This window comes from Plutella xylostella, chromosome 9 (assembly GCF_932276165.1).
Source record: "Plutella xylostella chromosome 9, ilPluXylo3.1, whole genome shotgun sequence".
Classification (NCBI taxonomy): Eukaryota; Metazoa; Arthropoda; class Insecta; order Lepidoptera; family Plutellidae; genus Plutella; species Plutella xylostella.
This window is the reverse complement of record NC_063989.1, coordinates 11,776,667-11,801,686: the sequence shown is the minus strand read 5'-3', so window position 1 is coordinate 11,801,686 and position 25,020 is coordinate 11,776,667. Positions and strand designations below refer to the sequence as shown.

Sequence of the window (25,020 nt, the reverse complement as noted above, 5' to 3'; positions counted from 1 at the left end):
GCGATCGGATTACATGCAACAATGTTCTAGCAAACAACATTTATTTAACTGTGTATCGGACTTGACCATTGTGCTAAGTTAAATTAATACAATAATGAAAACTGAAATGAATGTAATTCTGAAATTTGACATTATTAATTTTAAGGTAATCAATAGAATTTGAAAAATTAGAATAATAAAATTTTGTAACAACACACATCCTGTTTTAATGATTAGTCATTTTACACTGTTTTTACACTGGGTAATTTGTCTGCGGCGTGGTGTTCCGCAGGTCGGCTCTGACCGCGAGTCCTGCTTCAGCTAACTCATTCCGCACTGTTTTTCTAAAATACTTGATGCAGTGCTTACTACATAAACAGCAAAATAGTAGCACTAGAATTATCGCCACAATAATTACAATAATTCCGTAAGTCTCAATTTTTCAAATACAAACAATTTTACAAAATAATAGAACCCCCAAAGTGGTGACCCTCGACGGACACAGTGGACTTAGTGAAATTAACTTTTAAAGTGAAAATTGAACTGCATAGTGGGTTACTCATTTCTTGTTGGCGAAGGCGGAGGAAGATAATTAAATTTAATCGTTGGAAGTGTACGGACACAGTGTAAAGTGCGTGCGGGTGAAAATGAATCCCCCAGGCAGTTACACACCACCGGCCGCGACTGCATCTTCGGAAATCGCAATGGTTACGGTGCAAATGCGTGTACCGGATTTTTGGCCTGACCTACCTTCCCTATGGTTCTCGCAGTTCGAGGCAATAATGGCGCCACAGAAACAAAGCGACAGCACAAAATTTGACATGGTTGTGTCAAAATTGGGACGCGACGCACTTCGGCAAGTCACCGATATCATCAAGACACCACCGGCCACAGATAAATACAAGGCGTTGAAGGAGCGCCTGCTGGCAGTGTATGAAGAAAGCGCGGAATTGCAATTCCAGCGACTCGTGAGCGATATGGACCTGGACTCACAGAAACCTTCGCAATTACTACGAAGAATGGCCGACTTAGCGAAGAATTCCGATATTTCCGATGGACCGTTAAAGAATTTGTGGATAAGTCGCTTACCACCGAGTGTACGAGCCGTATTAGCAGCCAGTGGAGACACCAGCCTGCAGAACCTAGCCTCCATAGCCGACAAGATCCTTGAAAACCTCGGTAATGGTGAAATAGCTGCGGTGAGTCATACACAAAGTCACACGCCTGTTGCATCCGAGGCGAACCCTAACACAGAGCTGATACAGCATCTACGCTGCCTGACTCTGGAGGTGAAACAGCTGCGGGGCGAAGTCGACGAGATCAGAACGCGGCCGCGGGGCCGATCTCACCAGCGAGGAGGCTGGCGCGGACGTCAGCGGCGATACAGCGGAACGAGAAGTAGCAGCAGGTCTTACATGCAACGTCGCGCCGAGAACAACCCTGAGTGGCTGTGTTACCCACACTATCGTTACAGGGAGAATGCTCGTTCCTGTCATTCACCGTGCAACTGGTCCAGATTGCAGTCAAAGGAAACCAAGGAAAACTAGACGCGGTGCAGTCAACAAGGGCGGACGACTGTACTGCAGGTAACCACCGCCTAAGTGTACAAGACTATCGTAACGGTTTGACATTTTTAGTGGATACCGGAGCAAATGTGTCAGTGATTCCCTTAAGTAAAGTAAATACTAAAGATAAACGTGAGTGTTCATATAAACTGTATGCCGCCAATAATTCGGAAATTAAAACGTATGGTGTTACGACTTTGGAACTAAATTTTGGGTTGCATTTTGGGTGACTATGGGGTTGATGGTAAATGACGAATGCAGGATTTCTTGAGGCCAAACTATTTACTGAACCAAATTACATTTTCTTAAGTGTGTTCTAAGTGACGGGCGCGAGACGACTAGCGTCTGCGCATTGATCGCTACTGGAAAGGCTTACAATACAAAACGTGACTAAAACATGTGTCGCTACAACATTTAGCGCCCAAAAATTCAACCAAAAAGTACCAGGACACAATTACCATTTAGGAGGCAGGTCCATCTGCAATCACAGCAACGCGACAGGCGACGGCGCTGTATGTGATGTGGCGCGAAATACCAGGATACCATAACCAGTGAGGACGCAGATGCTTCAGCTACAGATTTAGCGGTAGTTGAAACCACTAGTACCAGGGCGGCAGTACCTTCAGGGGGCGGGTCCCGCAGCAGCAGCAGCGGGTGCGGGCGGCAGTAGTACCAGGGCGGCAGTACCTTCAGGAGGCGGGTCCCGCAGCAGCAGTGACACTAGTACCAGGGCGGCAGTACCTTCAGGAGGCGGCACTAGTACCAGGGCGGCAGTACCTTCAGGAGGCGGCAGTAGTCCCAGGGCGGCAGTACCTTCAGGAGGCGGGTCCCGCAGCAGCAGCAGCAGCGGGTGCGGGCGGCGGCTGTGCTCGGCGTGCAGCGCGCGCGCCTTGCTCTCCAGCAGCGCGAGCAGCACGGCCTCGAGCCGCGCCGCGCCGCTCTCCTCCGTGCATACCGACGCGTCGACCGTCTGGAAGCGGGGAGATGGGACTGTCATTATTAAATTATTTAAAATAGATGCGCGTCATCATCAACAATGAGCTTTATAAGAGGCATCCGAGGTTTTTCAGAATTTGTCAGCGAATTAACATTTGCAGACGCAGACATAGCCTGTTGCTGTCACAGGTTTCTTAAAATGCGCCAGCTATCGCCAATCAGCTGTAATCTTTTGGTGGAAAATCACTATTACCAAAAGCACTGTCCCGACTCCCAAATAAGTAGATAAGCTTCAAAAAAGTACAGCGAAATTTAAACTAACTCTACAAGATTCCGTTCTAACAAGAGCAGCATTAAATCAAGTGAAGGTGTAATTTTGGCCGCAAGACTGAGCCGAGCATACAGGGTGCAACATTACTCACACTCCCGAGAAATATTACTGCAGCCACTCCAGCGAGAACCAGAATATATCTTACCTTGAAGGTAACCGCCCTACTACTTAATCGTAGATACTAAAGTAAAAGTTGGGGAGCTTTTATGTCTCATAGTGAAAATATGCAAAGGATTGTTGGGAGGCAGGTTGTGTTGTTACTTGTTAATAACTGGCAATACAAATTTACATATATTATGTAAAGTCAAATTATAGCGGTATTGAGGTACTCAAATCGTACAATATCCCATCCTATAGAATCAACCACAAAAGTGGATAAATAAATACACGAAAATAACGCAAGTATCGAGTAACAACATAATTCAACAACACTGTCAACTCGTGAACATGTTGACAGCGCCATCTATGGGATTGTCTCTGTATTGGCTGCAATCATAGATGACTATGATCATGAATATGTTACAAGAATGCATGATCTTGGATCGATTACCGATTGGTTAAGTTCACAGGTCCTCCAATAGAGGGCGTTATAATTAGTTGTACACACTGTATTTCTCTGCTCCATCTTACCTGCTCACCTAACCTCAACCTCCGATCACGAGTTTACAAACACAAAATCATATATTTTTCACTTAACTCCCAACAAAAGCGGCTAAGTCAGTAGACAGCTCGAGGTTTTCCTATAAATATTAAATCCTTTGCTCACTACCAGGGAAACTCTAGTTTTACAAAGTACTTAAATGAAAGCTCAGCAGTCTTTTTCATACTTGTAGTTTGAAATGTACTGAATGTGGATCATCATAATTTATGAACATAAACAAAACAATAATTTTTAAATCGTTATTGTACACTCACGGGCAATGAAAAGGTTCCACTGAGAAAAACACCAAATTACTTTTAAACTGAAAAGGGTTGCGCAACATTGAAGTCGGCATTTTGTGAGTGGAACTTTTTCATTTCCCGTGAGTGTATAAAGGTTTCATATATAAAATAATTTCAAAATTCGCTGTTAAAATGCGCTCCTGTTATCTAAAGTTGTGTTGACTCTTACAGAGCTCAGCCAATTTATGCACTGCGGAACAGTCTCTCAGGGGACCGCCATGACATCGTCATACATCGTGGAAATTAATCGAATATCAGCCGACTACGGCTACGAAATAAATTTAATCCTGTTTATATTTTCACTGCAAAGTAATGGTTGCTCAGTCGGTTATTTTTAATAGTTACAGTGGTTTAACGTGTGTGTGTTAAGAATTTAACGTGTGTGAAAGCCTCAGGCAAAAGCTAGTTTCCTACTAATATGCTATCTTACTAATATTATAAATGCCAAAGATTGTGAGTATGTTTGTGTGTTATGTTATAGTTATGTGTCCATGTTTGTTACTTCTTCACGTCAAAACGGCTGAACCGATTTTAACGAAATTTGGTATGGGGTTAGCTGACACCCTGTATTAACAAATAGGCTATTTGATACTTATTATCGCGGAATTCCTACGGGAAAGCTTTTTAAGGCAAAATAAAGCTCGTGGGAACAGCTAGGCATGCATAAATACTTGTTAGACTCACTTCGGTCGACTGTTGTCGCATGGTGAAGCGCGCGCCGCATCGGGGCGATCACCGCCGCGCGCGCACCGCTACCGCCGCGCCACCTGTCAACAACAATATTACCACATCATTAACCGACTTCAAAAAAAGGAGAAGGTTCTCAATTCGTCGGCATCAGTCAGTGATAAATCAGGGGATATAGGTACGAAAGAATGCTCCGTTTATGTTGTTGTATCGCCTGTCTGGAACACCCTGGGCAGTCAGAAATCAAGACTAATAATGTGACAGGCCAATTGTGTTTGCCAGGTCAATCTAACTGATATAATGGATATAAATAAGATCGAAGGATATAATGAACAACTTTAATTAAAGACCCAACTCTAAAATAGTGAAAAGGAAAGGACACTCCCTTCCTCTCAAACAATGTCTGGCACAGATTGCTATAAGCAAATTGTTTTTACTATGTAATTTTTGTTTTCGGTCAAATAAAGTGTATTGTCTAATAAATGTCCAAGCCTTGAGTTATAACTTTCCTTTCTTAGTTTCAGAGGTAAACTTCAATTCCCACCCTAGGATGTGCAGGAGAATTTTGTTGACATAATGCGTAAGTACTCATAATAATCAACCTTAAATAGCAATAAATGAAATGCATTAATATTGTCACAGATGTGTACAATCTAAGCATTCGAATGGTTTATCGCCCATTCGCTAACATTGAATGTCGCTGTGGGTTGTTAATAGCGCTATAAATACTTAAACGTTTCCAGATTGGCTCCACTTGAATAGCACAGGAACTTTTAATCGTTTTGGACCATTGCTAAGTGTAGGATAGTCTGTTGTGATACTTATATATGTCGAATTCGAGAAATTAAATAACAATATTTAGTGCCAATTTCTCCATAGTCGGTTTGAGCATAACCAGGTATTAGTGGTTGACTTTTGAAACATCTGTCAAGAATTTCATATGGAGATGATGAACCAAACCCAGTCGGTTAGATAACCGACTATGGGGAAATTGGGGCTTAACTTTATACATAGGTTGAAAATAAGTTTCAGTAATCAAGCATGAAATTATTGCCATAACTCAAACTGAAATCCAAGAACTCAGCCTTTAGAATTTTCAGAAAATATCCTTCAGTAAGTAAAGAAAGAAAAAAACTTGGACAAAACAGTATGTAAACGTGATGTAAACAGGTGCAGTGTTGGTAAATGAATATTGGGTGCGGGTTAGTGCGAGCCGCGCCCATTACGCCGCCGCCGGTCCGCTTTAATGAACTTTTTTTAAACCTATGTAAAGTTGGATTTAGGTTTTGACCCATTGGACTAGAAGACTGTTTTGTTATACCTCTGTATAGATTTTCTATATTTTCTATGCATATTGGTTACGGTTCATTAACTACGGGAATCTACCTATAATCAAGAACAATATAGACTGTGTTGTGAAGTAAAATATATTCAGAAGTGTGTCTTCTACCCGTCCTAGCTTCATACCATTTACCTAACAGTTTTTTGTATTTTTGCTCAAAACATTGCTCGTCAGTATTTAAAGTCCCTCTGCAACATTGCACTCTTATGAGTATTTCCTTCATCCCCCCGATATTTATTGAACATGAACCGAAAAGTCTAGATTTTTTATCAAAGCTAGATTTGTACGTGAAATTTCCAAGAATAGAAAAGGATGTTCTAGCTCAATGAACAAGCTCAGTGGGCTCTAGCCCGCACTCGCTACAGTATCTGTTTGCCGCCGCCGCCGCCGCCGCCGCCGCCCCGGTGTTTGCACACTCAGGCACTGCCTTCTAAACCACCGGTGTTTTAAATGGTGTATTTAAGTATAAATAGGTTATCTGTATTATTAGTTATTATTATAAATTTTGTAGCCATTATTATACATAGTTAAAATATTGAGCGTGTACAATGGAATCCCACCCAGAAACCTATTTCACACTCCATAACAATCACTATCAAATCATCATGATCAACCCGTAATCGTCCACTACTTTCAGAGGCATCTACAAGTAAAGCCACAACACTCTAAAGCCCTAACGCGAAGTCAAAACCAAATAATATTTACGGGTCAAATTCAATACATTTTGAATCCGAAAATGGTTGTCAAAACAAGTTCGTTATTACAAGATTAATCGTAATAGAAGTAAATAAAACAAAACAGCTCATCGTACGTATATCGATTTTAAATTACTTACACAATTAGCAACCCTACCCCAAGAAATACCTTTACACTGAAGGCTTCTACAGGGTGTAGACTTGTTGGACTTAGAATCACTTGGTGTGTTGTGATATAATTAAAGTAGCGCCTCTACATGCGGCGGGTTCCCAGGGGCGTCCCACATTATGCAGAGCCAGTTTAATATTCAGAGAAACCTAATTCCTTATGCCGACTGTACAGTGTACAATCAGTGCGAGCAATACGATAACTAGATAGTGTTTATTATTACTATTACATACATATGTAATCCCTGAAGGGGAAGTAAGAGGTGACTCGCAAGCGAGTCTCCCGCTTTTCGCTGTACATTTGTAGTTCCTCTTCTTCAATCTCGGTACTCCTCCGAGGAGTCTGGGGCTGACACCAGGCGCTTCCATCCTTCTCTGTCGTGGGCCAGCAAGTTGAGCTTTGGCCACGACTTCCCTTTCTCTTGGGCCTCGCTGTATATGGACCGCTTCCAAGTATGAGCTGGTCGACCGGGTCGCCTTGAACCGCCCAGGGGTTTCCATTGTAGGGCCACTTTCGGGATATGGTCATCAGGTCTTCGCAGTGTGTTGCCCAGCCATCGCCATTTCCGCTCTTGGATGTCTATGTCTATAGGCTTTTGGTTTGTAACCTTCCATAGCTCGACATTGGTGATGGTGTCCGGCCAGTATCTCATTTGTACAGCTTAACTTAACTTTTTCATCTGTGAAAGTAACATTTATCTTAGATTAACAATAAACGAACGTTCGTATAATGTTAATCTATGGCTAGTATTCTCAGTAATCGCTATAACATGCAAATGCAGAATTCCCACAACTGAAATTCAGTCCTCTCAGATGCAGATGTGGAGAATAATTCGTGGCCACAAACAGACAGACCGACGCACATTTTCATATGTGAATGTTAATTTACATGTAGATTGCTTCCTGCAATGCAGTGCCGCGTCCTGGGGATAGCCTAGGTCATGCTGGGTGACCTAGACCGCCTCACTAAATGAATTTCATTACGGCACCTGACTTTTTCAGGTGAGATATTATTATTACGTGAACGAAAATTATTATTATTGCTCTTTTCCCGGAATGTCAATGAAGGCTAAGATGTGTAGACATAACAATACACAACAGTCTTTAAAATTACTTTCATTGGTAAAACATATATACGATTAAAATTTTGCCACTAAAAACCTCCAAAAACAAGCTACAAGCCCCTACCCTCACCCTTCCTAAACTGGGCTACAAGCATTGAGTAACACCCGAGTCCGCGTTGTACTATGACTACAAGTCAAAAAAAGAGTATTTTATACTACTCTTAAAGTTTATTTTATTCTTTTATTTTCTTATATTATCTTCTTATTTATGTAGGTAAATTACATAAAAAATCGGCAGCGGTAATGAAATCCGGGGCGGCTACACGGAGGTCCCTCGCGCAGGCACGCCTGGTTAATATTTAAAAGCACAGAGTTATGTCAGGAAACGTTTGCTTTGTCATGATTAATTAAAACATGCTAATATAGCTGAACATAAAAGAGTAGAGAATAATTGAGGGCGTGGCAATCTAAGAAAGTGGTCACACTATTATAGTATAGAAAACGGACAAAAGTATCACGATACTTTAGCAGAAAAAATCAAAACGAGAAATGTTTCAAATATTTACTAATTATAATATGCCAATTTTTTGGGGAGGTTTATGTTAAGAGAAGAAATTAGTAGGGGAGAGGGGGGCAGTCTTGAATGAATTTCATTAAATCAAATCAACTGTAACTTTTATTTCATTGTGTATTTCATAATGTTTTTTGCACTGAAACACGTGTTGGTTATCCCATTATGTAATTACTATAGGAGAAAAGTGATAGTATCACACATCGATATTTTATTACAGTTTTTTCTTGCTCAGGAGAAAAGTTCAAATGCGCCCCGGCAATTCTTCTAAAACTGTGTTTACCGATTTTCCTGCAACAAATTATTTAATTGGTCAGAAAAGCAGTGACTTGCAAATTATTATGTCTGGGGATTATACCGACTCTTTACATATTCTTAAACATATTTTTACAATAGGTACTCTAACACGGAGAGACCGACACACATAGACACCTACAGCTGTAAAACTTATCGATACCCTTTTTGAGTCGGGGGTTAGTAAAAAAGTATCTAGACCTGATGTTTTAACAACATTAGCATCCAGGCCCTGATGTCATGTAACGTTTGACACGAGTATTTTCTAACCTCTATAAGAATAACAAATACACATTGAAAGGCATTCTATTACATCAAAATAGTACTTTTTTTACAAGAAATATAATCAATGTATGTTAATGGTTAGAAATTAAGTACCTACTCACCAGTATAAAACGCTGCTCTTTCATAAACATCGTATATATTGACTAATATTTCTCCAGCCTCATTCTCCGCCAAACGTCGGAGGTAAACGCTGTAAATCATCTGTCTAGCTTCGCTGCGAATGGTTTTATTCATTTTCACCTCGTAAACAAACTCAACAATCCACAAAACTCCAAAATTAAGCAAAATTCGATTTGTTTATACAGGAACAGGGCGAGTTTGACATTCAAACCATAGAAACAGACCACAAATTACAAGTTTTTTTTTATTGCCAGGTTTAAATCTGTTTAGTTCCAAAAACATTAATCTCTACTCTTTTGTGTTTAGCTATACCTTATCTAAACCATAGTAAAGTAGAGTTTTTCCTAATATATTAATCTATGTGGCATTTACCTATGAATTTCAAATACTATCCATTGTTGTAATTCTGAATGAAATAATTGAATATGTGAAAAAAAAACATAATAATTATTAAGCATAGACAATGATGGACATTCATCGACGAGCCAACGATGAATATTGAACTTATCACTTAGCTGAACTTCCATCAGTATTGTCACTTAATAGCAGAGGCTGTATTATGTAGGAGGACATCGTCGCCAGCATGTCACCCGAGACTCGTTCAACTTTCAGCGAAGTCGCTCAACTACAACGAACAAGTTCCCCGAAGCAATTAGGCGATCATGAAGATAGCAACTTCATATACACTGTCTTTGTGCCGCGATGATGCATCGCATATGGATCGATTGTGTTTATCAAAGCAAGTTTATATATCCTCACCTTAGTATTTATTCAGAATAAATACTTGAGGGCAAAACTTTTTTTATCATGGAACAGATTTTCATAAAATATGGAAGCTAAGAACACTATTGAACCAAAACAAATGCATTCGAATCGGTTCATCCGTTTTTTAGATATATTGGCTCACATAGACACATACTTTATATCAATGAATAAAAATTGTACCAATAAAACAGCCCTGTTGTTTTCAGAAAGCCATCTTTAACAATCACTTAAAGTATGTTAACAACATAATTTTATTACAACACTCCACAGTAAAATAGTTGTTGTACACAATTTCGTAACGTAGAATAGTAATAAAAGTGTGGTGTGATGTTGGCGGCTAAACTTGCAGCAACTACTCGTATGAACGCGGCCGCGACGCGGCTGCGGTTTCATCTGTTTCAGAGGTTTGTTATTACATGGCGTTTTAACAAAACAAATAAATTGAACAACTTTGCTGATAACAAAAGTTGTGGGACTGTACATAAAATATTGAAGTAAATTGTTTATTTAGTATCAATTCAGAACAAAATTCGTATAACCATATACTTATTATATATTACGGACAAATTGTAGGTAAGTACGGTGGCCTGCGCCTAAAAGTATACAGGCGGAGTTTTTAAAATAGCGATCTCAAGCTCACATGCTGCTCAAGAACATCCACATAAACACCACTGATACACACATCACACACAACACGTCCCCGGATTTATAACAGATGTAGCTGGTCCCTTCATCATCAGGGATTGCTATTTTAAAAACTCCGCCTGTATACTTTTAGACGCAGGCCACCGTACATCAAATATACTGGATTGGATAGTCGTTGGACTATACCGGGTAAATCAAAGAAAAGTTTTGTAAATTCGTCTATACAATACATAGTATCAAAACACTGGACCTCACTACTCATCAAACTGAACTTAGCGGTAACAGCCTTTTGATTTCCGTACCAAAACCCTTTTTTCAGCTTTGCAATGGTTTTTAATAAAATGTTTCCATACATATCCTTGATTAACTTGATTTACAGTGTGTATCATGCGGGTCATCGTCATAAAACTGGATTTATTATTTTTTACTCTGAGGAAAAAAAATCAGCTCGAAAATACCAAAAACGCAGAGATAATAAAATCGTTCACTTCAATCATCATCAACCTTCTGTTCTGTTTCTTGCAAATTAAGTTAAAAAGGTTAAATATTGTTATATTTTTTTACGCTAACTGGTAACATGCCACCTTTTGTGTCCTCCAACTTCTCCGGCTTGTGCCCACTGTAAAATATTATTATACTTCAAATATTATCTACTTGAATTTATATCGCAACAAGTATTGCTCTTCTGTGAGGGCTGCCGACGACACTGCGGCCATTTTAAAGATATACATCTCTTTGAACTACAGTTACGGAAAATACGGAGCTCTCGACTTTCACAGATTGCATTTCTCATAGGGGTATTTAAGTATACAAAAAAACTATAATATTTAAGATAACCATGACTTGAAAATGTGAACCCATAAATCGTCTATCTCACTTACGAGTTTCGAAACACCCATTCAAATAATATAATCTTGCGTAACTAAACGTAACTTTATAACTATGGCTATTCTAACTATTATTTACACTAAAAGCTCTCTTCAACCGGCCGCACCCCAATGTCCGAGCCAGTCAATATTAGTCAAGCCGATGTCAGTATCCTGTTCCACGGCGCTCGGCGGCTATGAAGCCTTCGTTATATTTGATACCGCTAGCCGCGGCTACAGCTGCAGCTGATATCGACTAAACTTTGATATTAGATCGGTATTGGATTTCAAAGCTGGTAAACAACAAGCTCGGCTAAATGCTTTTTATATTCATTTTATTTTATATTCATAAAGTATTACAATACTGAGATCGCCGAAGCTAGAACTCTGAAATTAAGATTTGTAAGATTATAATTTTCAATAGGTACTTACTTACACTAAGGTGAGTCGGGGCAAGCGAGCGATATTTTTTTAAAGATGATTTCAACTCAATTTATCTTCTCTATATACCGACCTAAACATGTAAATTTGAATTTTTTTATATATTTAAAATAAAATTTAAACAAAATAAGGTAGTACATACGTAGGTACATACAAGTTACAAATGGGCTTTTTGCTTTTCAAAAATCTTTGCCAGACAACATAAAGATTAATTCAGGAATATGTACAAAAATGTTGTTAACTAACCTTTCTCAAAATGCGGGTTAGTCTCATGCATGATCGTATAGAGGTTGTAATAAAAAATTCAGGCCATTATCGATGATATTATGAATACAAGTTGGTGTAGGCATTACTACACAAATATTTAATGAGTGAAGTCCATGGATACCTTTATAAATTGTTTTGTAGTTCCAACGAACATTCGTAAAACACTATGTTTGATTGTATTTTAGCTAGTGCCTGTGCTTTGCTTTGCTTTTCCGTAAAATTTTAGTTTATTTTAGTTAACTCTCCAATTTTTATGAATTAAATATACTGAGTATACTATAAATTATAGTCCGTTTGGTGAGGCTAGCATCTCGAGAGTCTCTCTGACTACCCCCACATCGAGGATGACAGTCGTGAGCATGTGTCATGTTTGAATTACATATGCATGAGCAGCATATTACAAACTGTACACAAAATATTTCACCGTGAAAGACAAACCTAGACTATAGTAGCACAACCAGGCACGTACCACCCGTTAAAGTATCTTATCCTGATATAAATATTGCTAGAACTTACTTCATGACTCACGTAATATATTCCATAGATCTTTCACTAGATAGGACTTTCGAGAGATACCATGTCTCATATACCGTCACGTTTTTCAGTTATAAAATGGTACAGCATATCATATTTTTTACGGTAAAATAAAACACGCGAGCATCGGGGTTATAAAGCTAGCAGCGTTTTATGAGATTCACAAAACAGAATCAAGCTGAAACAACATAACGAACGAAGTTTGCAAATGCAATTTTTAATTTGATTTCGTTCGCAACTGCAGTGCGTTTCACAAACGGCAACGCTTACGTACATAATTTAATATGTATAAAAAATATAGACGAACAACGTATACATGTATATGTAGGTATATAGGTGCAACACTGAGTTTCACCAAACGTGACTAATATTATATATAGTATACTATTATATTACAGGCTCTGACTATAATATGATTTCACATTAGACATTGCTTAAAATTCCCGAAATCGTCTTCATCGATGAATTTCTTACGGAATACGCCTGCTGATTTGATACGTCAATGTCAATGACGTCAATGTATCCTTTGCTGTAATGCCACTCACACTCAGATCAACTACAAATAGATTCGCAATCGCCGTGTGCACTATTCTCTTTCTCACTCAAACCATAGATGTTGCCGACAAAAAAATAAAACCTAAATATGGGGAAATTTAACTTATCATAATAACAAAAACAAAACTTGAGTATATCGTCGGTTGATAGGAAAAAGACACTAAAGGCAAATTTTTCAATAGCCAGACAAAAGTTTTGCTGGGAAATAATTTTGATGCTGTTGCGTCTCAATGTTTCTCAATGTTTGTATTACCCAGATAACATTTATCTGAATATTGAAAAATCAGCCTTAGTGAGTTTTTCCTGTCAACCGACGATATAAGAAAAAAAACTTTACTCATACTTATTTGATTTCAATATAATTATTTAATATACACAAACTGAGTGGATTTTATAATTCATTGTCTTCGTCCAATCGAAACAATCCTCTTCAAAATGTGCCGAACACAATTTTTGTATGTTTCCTTGGTTCCCAATTTGTGCGACCGGTAATGTCTATCCATTTTCTTGATATTTTTTTTTCTGTCGGAAACCTATGAAAGAGATAAATGGATGAGCATGAGCATTATAATTGTGGGCCAAATAATTATGTGATGGGGTTTTTTTTAAAGGAAACACGTATTTCGTATCAATACAATAAACTTTATATTATACAGAAGAAATCACACATGGAAGAAAAAAAAAGAAACGAACGTTTCCTCACAATGAGAGGCACCTCATTTGAAAGAGGAGAATGACTTCTACAAAATACAATCTTCACAAAAACCGAATTCGTGCGCCCCATTTGTAAACCCAACCCGAGTCCGTTACAATTTCTAGTATTTTCTTTGCATACTATAATATTTGTGGGTAAAATAAATTTTCAATAACTTGCAACACCATGTGATTTGTTATGATATGGTACCTCGTAATTTTTACTTAAAACTGATACTAAAAGACCTTACAGTATTAAAATTAGTATCGTTTTATATTAAAATCGAGCCAATAGATAGTACTATGATGAATGTAAGCTTTTTAAACTTGATAGTATCTACTTACATGTGAAAATATATCTCATCCATCATTCCATCGTGTTTTCGTTCAATATGCTCTGTACAACCGAACAAAATCCACCCACCCATGTCACACACTCGTTAAGTGATGATAATAGTCTAATAAACTTAATAAACACCCACAAATCACTAGCAAATCAAAAATAAATAGCATTTAGAAAATTTTGTTGTAACTGTCAGCCTTTGTTTGGCACAGATTTTTCATTTGTTTCATTGTTTGGCACAGAGAACTGACGTAAACAGGCGCCACAGCAAAAAGGACAAAAAACATTAACAGCTTAACGTTTCTTTCTTACGCTTAATGTAGCTAAGCGTCTCTTTTTCGCAATGTCAGAACTGTCACGATTATACCCCTGTGCACTCACAACTTTATTTCATTTTCGGAAAGGGTTAAATGAAATAAAAACCCAAAGTTTGCCTACCGTCTGAGACTGTAATAATAATAAATCCTGCCAATAACAAAGTTTTATCGTAACTTCGGATCAAATAAAGATTTCTGAGTGATCCCAACACAATCTTATAACTTTCCAACAACTACCATCTTGCGCTGAAAAAATAACTTCGTCGAGACAAATTATTTATTTATTAAATCAAATAATCCCAGCTCTTGTTGCTATCTGAGTAATATAAAACGGTTAGAGATTGTAATTCAAGACTTTTCTATTCTTATTCATCTCGACAGAATCATTTATTTGACTGGCATACCCAATAAATATATGGTTAAAGTATATTAATAACAAAAGGAAAACGTAACTCTGTCCATCTATTCGTCAATACAGACAGCTGTGTACTGATGTAAAAATACAGAAATAGAATTATACATCAAAAATGAATGAAACTTAATTAAGTATGGCTAACTTCTACTACATTTCCATCGAAGACTAAAACTAAATAAATTATAATGTGGAACAATTTCAAATAAATACCCGTCCTCACCTGGCATGGATAGATAAATAATAATAGATATTATTATTATGTTTTTCCATATATATTTTACCGCTTATCGGCTCGACCACTAGACCCATATTAATGAAACAAATGATAAGGTGCTACTAAAGTGGTATAGTTTAGTAAAGAAAACACTCAAAGGCTAATATTAATAACTTTCGTTCTTTGAGTATTAGAAATTAGAGAAAACTTCCCATAATACGTGATCTACAAAGTTTCTATGGATTATGATTATCATCATCATCACGACCCATCACGTCCACACTGCTGGAGCACGGGTCTCCTTCCAAAAATGTAAGGGTTTCTATGGATATTCAAGTAAAACATTCGGGATTTTTCAAAAGTCGTACATCCAAAGTTGTTCATTATGAGCCCCTGAGTCACACACGTCCTTTCTGCTTACTATACCTTTTTATATCATCCTGTATACTGAGCAAATATACCTCTAGTATAAATACGTAACGTTAAACCAACCAGTGTCGTTGACCCCTCCTGGATAGCGAGCTCACTACACTATGTTTCTAGAACCACTGGCTTATTCACCACTATTCAATCAATCAATCGTTGTTTCAGTACATCATAATGCAGGTGTAAATTTTATCAGTTATTGAACCGAAATCATTCTATATGGAAGATAGTAAAATATTCACTTTCATCATAAAATATAATATTTTGAACTAGGTATGATGTTTTTTTTACTTTAACTTGGATATAATATATTTGTATGTAGGTATACAAGAAGCTTACGACTGCAGTTCCAGTAACTCCCTAGCTCTTTCTGTATATTTGTACTCAAATAACCGCCCCTAGGTTGCGTTGCGAGGTTGCGAGCCGTGACGTCCTTTTCAAAAGACAATACAGTATATAGTACATAATTTCAAGATATAATATTACCTTCTTAAAAAAAAATTAAATATACTATTTAGAACCCAAATGACCAAAAAAGTACAAAACTCACATAGTATTCTTCCCCTCCTGACGCATCGAGCCAATCACAATGAATTAACTTCAGGTATCAGCTCTCATCCGACATATCAGTTGGACAAACGTTTGAGCTTAACTGGAGCTATTATTGCCCCTCCTACATTGCACTCACAGGGTAATCTAGTCTAGAGTCACCATATAACATTGTGTTCTAACGACCTAAGCTTTTAAACGACACTTAAATGAAGATCCACGTCTGAGCCAAAGCTTTTGCGGAGTAAGCCAAGTAGTTTCAAATTAATTGCTTGCAGATTTATGCCCTGCAAGTATACATTTTATGAATGCACATAATTATATTTACATCCACGCAGTTGTAGATACATTAATTTAGGTTTAATGAAATTTAAATTGCGATGTCCTATTGAAATAGAATCTTACTAATATTATAAACGTGTAAGTTTCTTTGTGGTAACATACATTGTTACTCTTTCACGTAAAACTACAGAACTTAATTAGTATGCAGGAAGTATGTCAGATTTTTATTCCGGAATTCCTGCGAGGATTTTTTAAAGCTAAGTAAAGCTCACCGGCCACCGCTAGTCATCACACTGCTGCGGCTCGAGTCTCTTTCCAATGATGAAGAAAAGGCTTTACACCTAGGCCACGCTGGCCTAGTGCGGGTTGGTGGATCCCAACACCAGCAAGCTTGTGTTGAGAGAGTTGTTGGGTAAGTAGGCAACCGGACGGTCAGATGTTTTCAAGCTGGTAAATAATTATAATTTAATTGTCTAATATTTAATTAAATTTTGAATATTAGCTGTACTTGAATACTACCAGGGCCATTTCATGCAGTCGAAGCCTTGTGTAATGTAAATTGTGAGTTAACTCGGTATTATTTAAGATTACCTACTTCTACTTTATTTAGATCATAAACATGTTGTAATAGGCTAATTTTTTGTCAATAAATATATTCTATTCTATTATATTCTATTCTATTCTATATTCTAATTGAGTCAGATATTAGATTGAAACCAACTTTACGCTTGAAATGTGTTCAGTAAAGCAGCAAGGATCATAATCACGTGCGTCATATATCAATAACCCGCACTAATCGCCTGCGGTCGCGGCCGGCGTGCCAGGGGGGACTCGACTCTCACTGTCCACCAATATGGTTATAGGTCATTAATACTCATTAAATAATTAATATCGTATTTAAAATTATTTGATAGCTTTTATGGACGTTCGCAAATGGAAATGTAGGAACCGCAAGTTGCTGAATTTAACAATACTTAGTGATTTATAAATTCAATGAAAATAAACAATACAATATAAGAAATAATTAGGTATGTACTTACCTACATTTATTTTCGTCTAACGCTCAAGGGAAACTTTGAGTAACAGATTCGCAAATAAGTATTGACAATGATGTAGGTGCTCCAATACACCCAAATATCGCAATCTCCTAGAAAAATATAGAATAGAATATATTATATTTAAAAAGATGTAGTAAGAGATGTACATACAAAGGTTCACCGTGGAATTATAATTTAGCATTCGCATATCTTTGCATTTTCAGAAGTATGCGACCAGAAACTTATTAATTAGTGCGGTTAAAGGTCTAATATACTAAACTCCAATAATTTTCTATACTTCTGCACTTTTAATGTTTTTTTACTACTCTGTTATTTTTAAAATACGCAACGTCTAAGTAATTAAATTCAGTGGAAAATAAACAGAAGGGAAATATTGTTGTAGCGCGTTTAATTAATCACCGAGAGAAATACACAAAGGGCCTAAAATAAAAAGGGCAACGGACCACTTTCCTTCAGGCTTGAAATTGATTGTGTGGGAATATGGGTCGCTTGTGTATTCTCCTCTATATTCAAAATTTGATAAACAAAAAATCTAGCATGAGAGCTTTTGCGGGGGCCACAACTCGATGGCTCCCAATGTTTGATTTGTCAACATCAGGATGAAATGTCCTCTCCACAAGTTCTGTCTCCGAACACCTAGTTATATGGAGTTCTATCAATTTAAAACTTCCCTTTTTTCATTGGTCATGCCTGTAAACGGTGAAAAAAGACCCAGTTTATAATAGGTACTAAAATATCCCAAACCAAGCCCCATCACTACTCCTGTTACGAGGAATCTCAAACAATGATGTTTTGGCTACAGGCACTGAATAAACGGTTATTCTTTCTTGTTTCAAAGAAGGGAAAACCTAAAGTTTTTGTTGCAAAATAACGAATATTCACAAAGTTTAATAGTGCCCACGATGTATATTTACCTCGGTGTAAAATTTTCAGCCGCTGTAAACATGCGCCAAGCCTAGCGGTGCACGGTGCAACTTGCGCCGTTACTCAAACTTGTTTGTAACAGTGTAAATGTAAGTAGGTTACTGCAAAATTTTATATACCCCTGTGCTGATATCGGAGCTATAAACTAGAGACGAAATGGCAGTAAAAAGACATGGTAATCATTATAACAATGAGAATTGTGCGATTGTCATGCTCTTCTCTTTATTTTCCCTAATTGAAAAAGTTTCTGAATGAGCTTTTTCATGGACTTATCAACTAAGAAACTAGTTAAGTATGTCTATTTTTAAAATACTTACTGTGCTACCACAAAAAACTTTAAACACTGCTTAGCTAGTTTTTAAAACGAAATTTGACAGATTTTGTAGGCGTTTGACAGCTCTAAACACCTGTTAAATACTGTCTAAGTTTTTGTGGTAAGGCCGTTAGTGTTTATTATCATTAAATTTATTATAGTGGCCACTGCTGGCAAAAATAAAACAAACACAAATGAACATAAACAAATCAATTTGTTCTTTGTTTCTCTAAAAAATATGGCAAGCGAAGTTACACACATCATCACGCTAAACTTATAATAACATGGCCTTTTTTAGGCACATATGCTAAGTAGAACCTTTTTTACTAAAACTTCCTTCTTGATGCGAACATTATAACAACATAAATTATCATCCGGCCTCCAGTGGGCCTTTGTGGACGATTTAAATATCTCCTCTTTTGTATGAAGCATGATAAAGGAAGTAATTTGTCAACCTCAGTAACTGAGTACAGTATCTATTGCATCTATAGGTATATGGGTGCAATTTTATACTCGAGTCTTCACAAGTATGTAGGTAAATAACGTAGGTTATATGTATATGGTAGCATGCAGTGTATGTTTTGTATAACTTTTTGTTCATCGCAAAGTGTATATTTTCAATACAAGTAAGGTACCTACAAAATCATAGCTACTCGTAGCCGCGTAGCACTTGCTACGAGCTACGCCGTAGCCATTACTACGAGCTACGCCGTAGCAAATACTAAGAGCTACGAAATTTTAAAAACCCAGTTATTTAAATTCAATTCCACCCTCCCGATACTATTTCTATTATTATTATTAAATTCTTTATTGCACATAAATTTATTTGTACATAGGCGAACTTAATGCTAAAAGCTTCTATTCTGCAAACACGTGGTCAATAGCTTAAGCCGGGCGAGCCATGTCCTACCCCACTAGCACAGAGTAGCTACACAAAGCGTGTAGCGAGGCGAGCACAGATTACACCACGCGCAGTGGCGGCGCCCACTTCCGGCCCCGCTGCCGCCGGTGACACACAGAGTAGCGTGAGCGTGGGTACTCTGTGTACAGGGGGATTAAAAACGTGAGTAGTATCGGGACTATCGGGAGATATATCATGTGGAATAAATTGTACATTCGTTGTTAAACGATCGAAACATAGGTAAGTGTGTAGCCCCAGAACATAATTGAAATTACTTTTATGCTATTGTTATACAATAATTATGTTTTATAAGGGTGTAACAGAAAAATCTCTCAAGGAATAAAAATACTTGTTATTCAGTGAGCAATATCACCGCTCCCGCTAGAAACGTCCCAAGGTAGATACGTGAAACTCTTGCAGGCAGAAAAACGAACGGGCGAGATTAAATTTTTATGCCTAAGAAATAGGAACAGAATGTAGCACCTTCCAAGGTTGGGAGTAGCTACTGCTATAATATAGCCTATAGTAGAAAGAATGAATAATTAAATATTTTAATTAAATTAATAAATAAATTAATTAAAATATTTTATGGTACATGCCTTTTTGTGGTGAATACATGAAAATTATTGCACCAAACTCTTCAGAATATATACCTACATAATTATAGAAGTAAGTTGTATTACACCACGCAGTACGATGCATTACACCTAAAATTGCCACGGTTTACGCTTGCAAAACCTCGTTTTCCCGAAACAAAATCCTACACATATCTACACTATTAATTTACCTTCCATTGATCCATTCCATTGAACCATGAATCAGTGCAATAATGCTCTCCGCTACAAAGAAGCCATTTATAACAATATACAATCCCGAAATCACATTACTTAGACAAAACAACCGTCGACCGTAAAGCGGTATAGCAATTTACCGCAAATAACTCTGACGTTATTAAGTACGTATTTAATTTTCTTATTTCGTTCAGCGCCGCCGCCGCCTGCGGGCGACCGACAACAGTCTGCAAATGAAAAACAAACAAACATTCACCTTTTTGTAGAGTATGAAAATATTTAAAAACGTGGTAGATTTTATATTTCAGGTTACTATCTATCTAGTTACAAGGACACCGTGTATTGTTAAGTTTATATAGGTGTATGTTGGTTTGATATTAAAATCCTTTTATATCAATATCTAAATCTATAATTTTTACACAAGTATTGAGTACTTGTGTAAATAAATATAGGTATCTAAATCTATAATCTTTACACAAGTATTGAGTACTTGTGTATAGATTATAGATTTAGATAGATTTAGATTAGATAGAGACTCTTCCTTACCATCCAATCACAGTTCACTTAAAAGTACAACAAAAAAATGCTTTCATCGATAGGCAGTAGCAGTACTTTAACCATAACACCCTGTATACATCGGATGGCTGTCAATCGTATTTCCGCAGCGGGCCCGGCTTAAACCCGCCCGCGTGTATTGACGATGCCGTTTGACGACGATTTTTACCCACAACCGACGAAGAAAGGTGTTTTAGGATTGACAAAGGTGCCATTTGAGATGGGTTTTTTTCAACTTCATAATTTAGGGTGCGAAAATTACCCAACGGTTGATCGGTGTGGCCTAGTTGGTGCATCTGATTGTGTACCTTGGAAGATGTTTATGGTCAACTGCAATATAATTGCAGGTTATAAGTAGGTATTAAACACTGGCCAAACACTTATGAAACGCTCATTTGGTTTATTGAGGAACCTCTGCGGTTTCTTCTTAAATGGAATAAACAATAACATGATGAATTTATGATGATTCTCTCTCTACTTTAAAGAGAGAAAGAAAGCAAGTGTTTGTTATTTTCACAATTTGTCACTGATACTAAGTTTCGGAACAAAGTTTTTTGTTTGTTTCGATTTCTTGGAGTAAATATATTTGTTATTCTTCTTTGCACATTTATCCTTATCTTGTTATTTGACCTTCAGTTTGTCTCATAATATTATTCACCTCACACAAAAAAGGGTGATTTATAACGTGTTTCTGCCACCATAATAGAACATTCGAATTTAATCTTACATAACTACGGTACGTATAAAGTAATAGGTAAGTATATAATTAATACTGAAGTGATAAAAATTCATCACATCCATGAATATTTTTAATTCAATTTACTTTTATAGGTCGTTCCACGTCAACCGTTTCTAATAAAAGTCTCCTACCTGCCCATGAAGCACTTTATTTAATTTATGATCCATTAGTTTTATAAAAAAGTGCCCAAATTGGTATAATACTTTACCTACGCACTTTAAAAAAATATTACTGAGGAGAACCATGAAAGCGGGAATATTTTAAGAATTTTTTGCTTTCTTCGATTTCAAATTCAGCACATTCAAAGTACCTAAACTTTATAGCCGTGAAACTAGCTAATTTTCCACGCTAACTAGGTTTGGTATGGCTGTCAATATAATTGAATCCATATGTACCAGTGTAGTACTAGAGTAACAGTATAGGTTTTATTCAAAACATCAGAATGAAACTTCCTTTTAACTGGAAGTTAAGCTTGAAAACATTGGGTATGTAATTTAAGTATACAGCAGTCATTTCCATCCCTTATACTTGTATCTGTATATCTACTTATGAATATAGGGGCAATATATAACGCATACACGTGTATATACGCGTCACCCCGCATGGATGAAGGGTGGTGATCTGATTCTTGCTCTCGAGCACAACTCGTGTGGAAACGCTACCTGTGTCTGTCCGTGAGAATACCTTTATTTGTCACTAGCTGTCGCACGCAAGTTTCAGCTAAAAGAGGTTTACTCGTAGAATTTCCGGAATAAAAATCTGCTTAATACAATTTTCTTGTTGTCTAGTTTCACGTATCACCTATGTAGATTATTTTGTATATAAAGACTATGTAAGATACGAATCTGATATACAAAACCCATAATTAACTCGTTTAAATACTTACTTAGACCGGAATTTATATTTTTTTGTATTTTTGATAGACATAAGTACTCTATAAAAGTATGTAGCAATGTTATGATCATTTGCATGTTATATATATTCTTCAAACAATTTCGAACCTCCATAGATATCCGGATATTGCATCGTTTCGGGTCATTAGCGCTTTTGTTACGACTTTATTGATGAAACTCCAATAGTTACGTAATCCATAACCACTCCAGAAATATCGACAAAAAAACAAATTGACCGCCATTGTTATCGTAAAAAGAGCCGTACTAAAGATACCAACAGTAAACGAAGCAACACTACTCTATCAACGATAAAAAAAAACTCAATGTGATTAAGAATTGATAAACCAGACTCAAAATAATTACCTAAATATTACTGTCTTTAAAGTGCCAAAGAAAACTTTCAAAAGCAAAGGATTCTTCTATCGGCTCACAAGTCACAGGGTGATTATTTTCAGTTCATTTCATTCATTTGATGGCACAAAAACAATCGCATAGCCTTTGTGACCCCGGCCATAGGTCCCGCTGCCGGCAAAACAATGGAATAAGGTCACCATTGAATGCTCACAGTTCAAAGGAATTTTTCACCTATGAATTGGTAAAATAAAGTCGATAGTTGTGTTAGCATCGCGGTCTTTTTATACTTTTCCGCGTCGTTTGTGACATTCAGGTCGAATAACTGTAGGCTTATCGAATAACGGAGGATCCTTATTATTTATCTGCTCTTTAATGTTCTCATAGTAACCATTCACTATGGAACGATAAGAAATTTAGGGTACTTAAATATTCTTGCAAATATAAAGAATATAAAATATATAGGCACAAAAAAGAACTCTTTACCTTTGTCCAAAAGCCGTAGCAAACATACGACAACATTGCGAAAAGGACACAAACAATATTGACTCGGGTACCTCGAATAAACAAAAATATTCGTCGTTGGTATTGAACAAAGCTGTTTTAGATAGTGACAGATGCGTGACGGTCAAAGCTCGTGTGGTTCAACGCATTGTATGAATGTATTTACGAGTATGCTGAATTATATGTAGGTATGTGTCTGAACAAGCAAATCTGTAAAGAGAGTTATTGTTGTTAAAATAACAGAGCATTTACTGTAAAAATAATGGCTATCAGTCCACCAGCCAGCCCTCAAGTTTAAGAAATAAATATGAAATAAATGATGTGTATGTTGGATTATTATCATTTCATTCTACCCATACTACGTACCTTCTGAAGCATCGCTACACAGAAATGCGGGTCCATACTCTACGTGACTGAGCGTGAGACACGGGCCGTGTTGATAAATTGAGCAGCTTATTTATTACTTCGCTCTCCCAACTCATTTCCGAAGCAGCCACCACGTCCGTGAGACATATTTGTTCGTGTTATTATTTAGGAATTCCATATACTTAAATAATTATTTACTTTCCTAAATAATTACCAATGAGGAAAAAGTCTTTAATTTGTATAATATTATGTCTTGTATTCAAAACATTAGCATTTTAAGCTTTTGTTGTTGACTTTCGGGGCGCTTTTATCATTCACATTCGGCATTTCATAAAAGTTGTTAACAGATAAATTTTATGAAATTACATGATATTCCTTGATAGAAATAGATGTTTAAATAATTAAGATTTTTATTTCAAATAAAACTACGTATACCCGTAATAAATTATTAGGTAAAGACCATTAAACTTCACGAAGTTTAAAAAAACCCTCTCAAAATCTCCTTCTAAGCTTTCCAGTTATGAAAAATATCGCAGAAAAGATTTGTTATTTCTTAAGTGCATGTGAAAATGTGTATTTTTCTCTCCACTTGCGAATGCCTTCATCCGGGAGACGTCGAGCGCTGCGCGAGATGAATTAGCCACAGCGCTGCAGCGCCGCAGACAGGCACCTAGTACACTCAACGAAAAAGATAAGTAGCTACGTCAAGAAATAACAGTTTTATCCCAAAGTGAAAAAAAATATATCAAAAAAGACACAAGCATTAATAAAAGAGTAATCTTACAATCATCTACTGTTCGCCAAATTAGATTTTGATAAATATTTAGATACTTATCTCCTGTCCTGACTGTACCTAGCAGAAATTACCCGATTCAGAGCTTAGACATAGTATAATAAAAAGTGCTAGCGTAGCTGGCTACATCGTAGGGAAAAAGGTAACCAAAGTTTGAGAATAATATGCTCTCATTCGTGTAAAATATGATTTATTGAAACTAACATTTATCAAATTATTCATGAGTCAGTAAAGTTTTAAACAGATTATCAGTTTATTTTGTAAAACAATGTAAAACACACTAAATCTATTCCGCTCACACCAATTTCAAAGCCCGTAAGCTTTTGTAGCTTTTAGCGTTTTGAGAGGAGTATGCAGAGCTGACCGCCAACCTCCAGTAGTGGAGAGGCACTAGAAGAAGAAGAAGAAGAAGCGTTTTGAGTTTGTGGACACACATGTCAAATGTATAAGAACCCCTTCTACTCGAACGGTTTAATATATAAAAGAGCTGACTCGCGGATACAACTAGCTCAGCGGAGTCACATGGAGCGAAAGGAAAGCA

At 37.0% G+C, this 25,020-nt stretch overlaps 2 protein-coding genes across 2 annotated transcripts in view; both read right to left on the bottom strand.

The window, feature by feature from the left end:
- LOC119690899 overlaps positions 1-25,020 on the bottom strand; it is a 44,595-nt gene that overhangs the window by 6,201 nt on the left and 13,374 nt on the right. Inside the window, exons 2-3 of the mRNA XM_048623122.1 lie at positions 4,438-4,520; positions 2,358-2,514 (exon numbers count right to left, since the gene is read on the bottom strand). Of these exons, the coding sequence (XP_048479079.1) occupies positions 2,358-2,514; positions 4,438-4,458 (178 nt within the window). The 5' untranslated portion in view covers positions 4,459-4,520. The remainder of the gene's footprint in view (positions 1-2,357; positions 2,515-4,437; positions 4,521-25,020) is intronic.
- Positions 6,963-7,298, bottom strand: LOC125488977. Its single transcript, XM_048623121.1, has one exon. It carries the CDS (start codon positions 7,296-7,298, stop codon positions 6,963-6,965), a length of 336 nt encoding a protein of 111 aa, XP_048479078.1.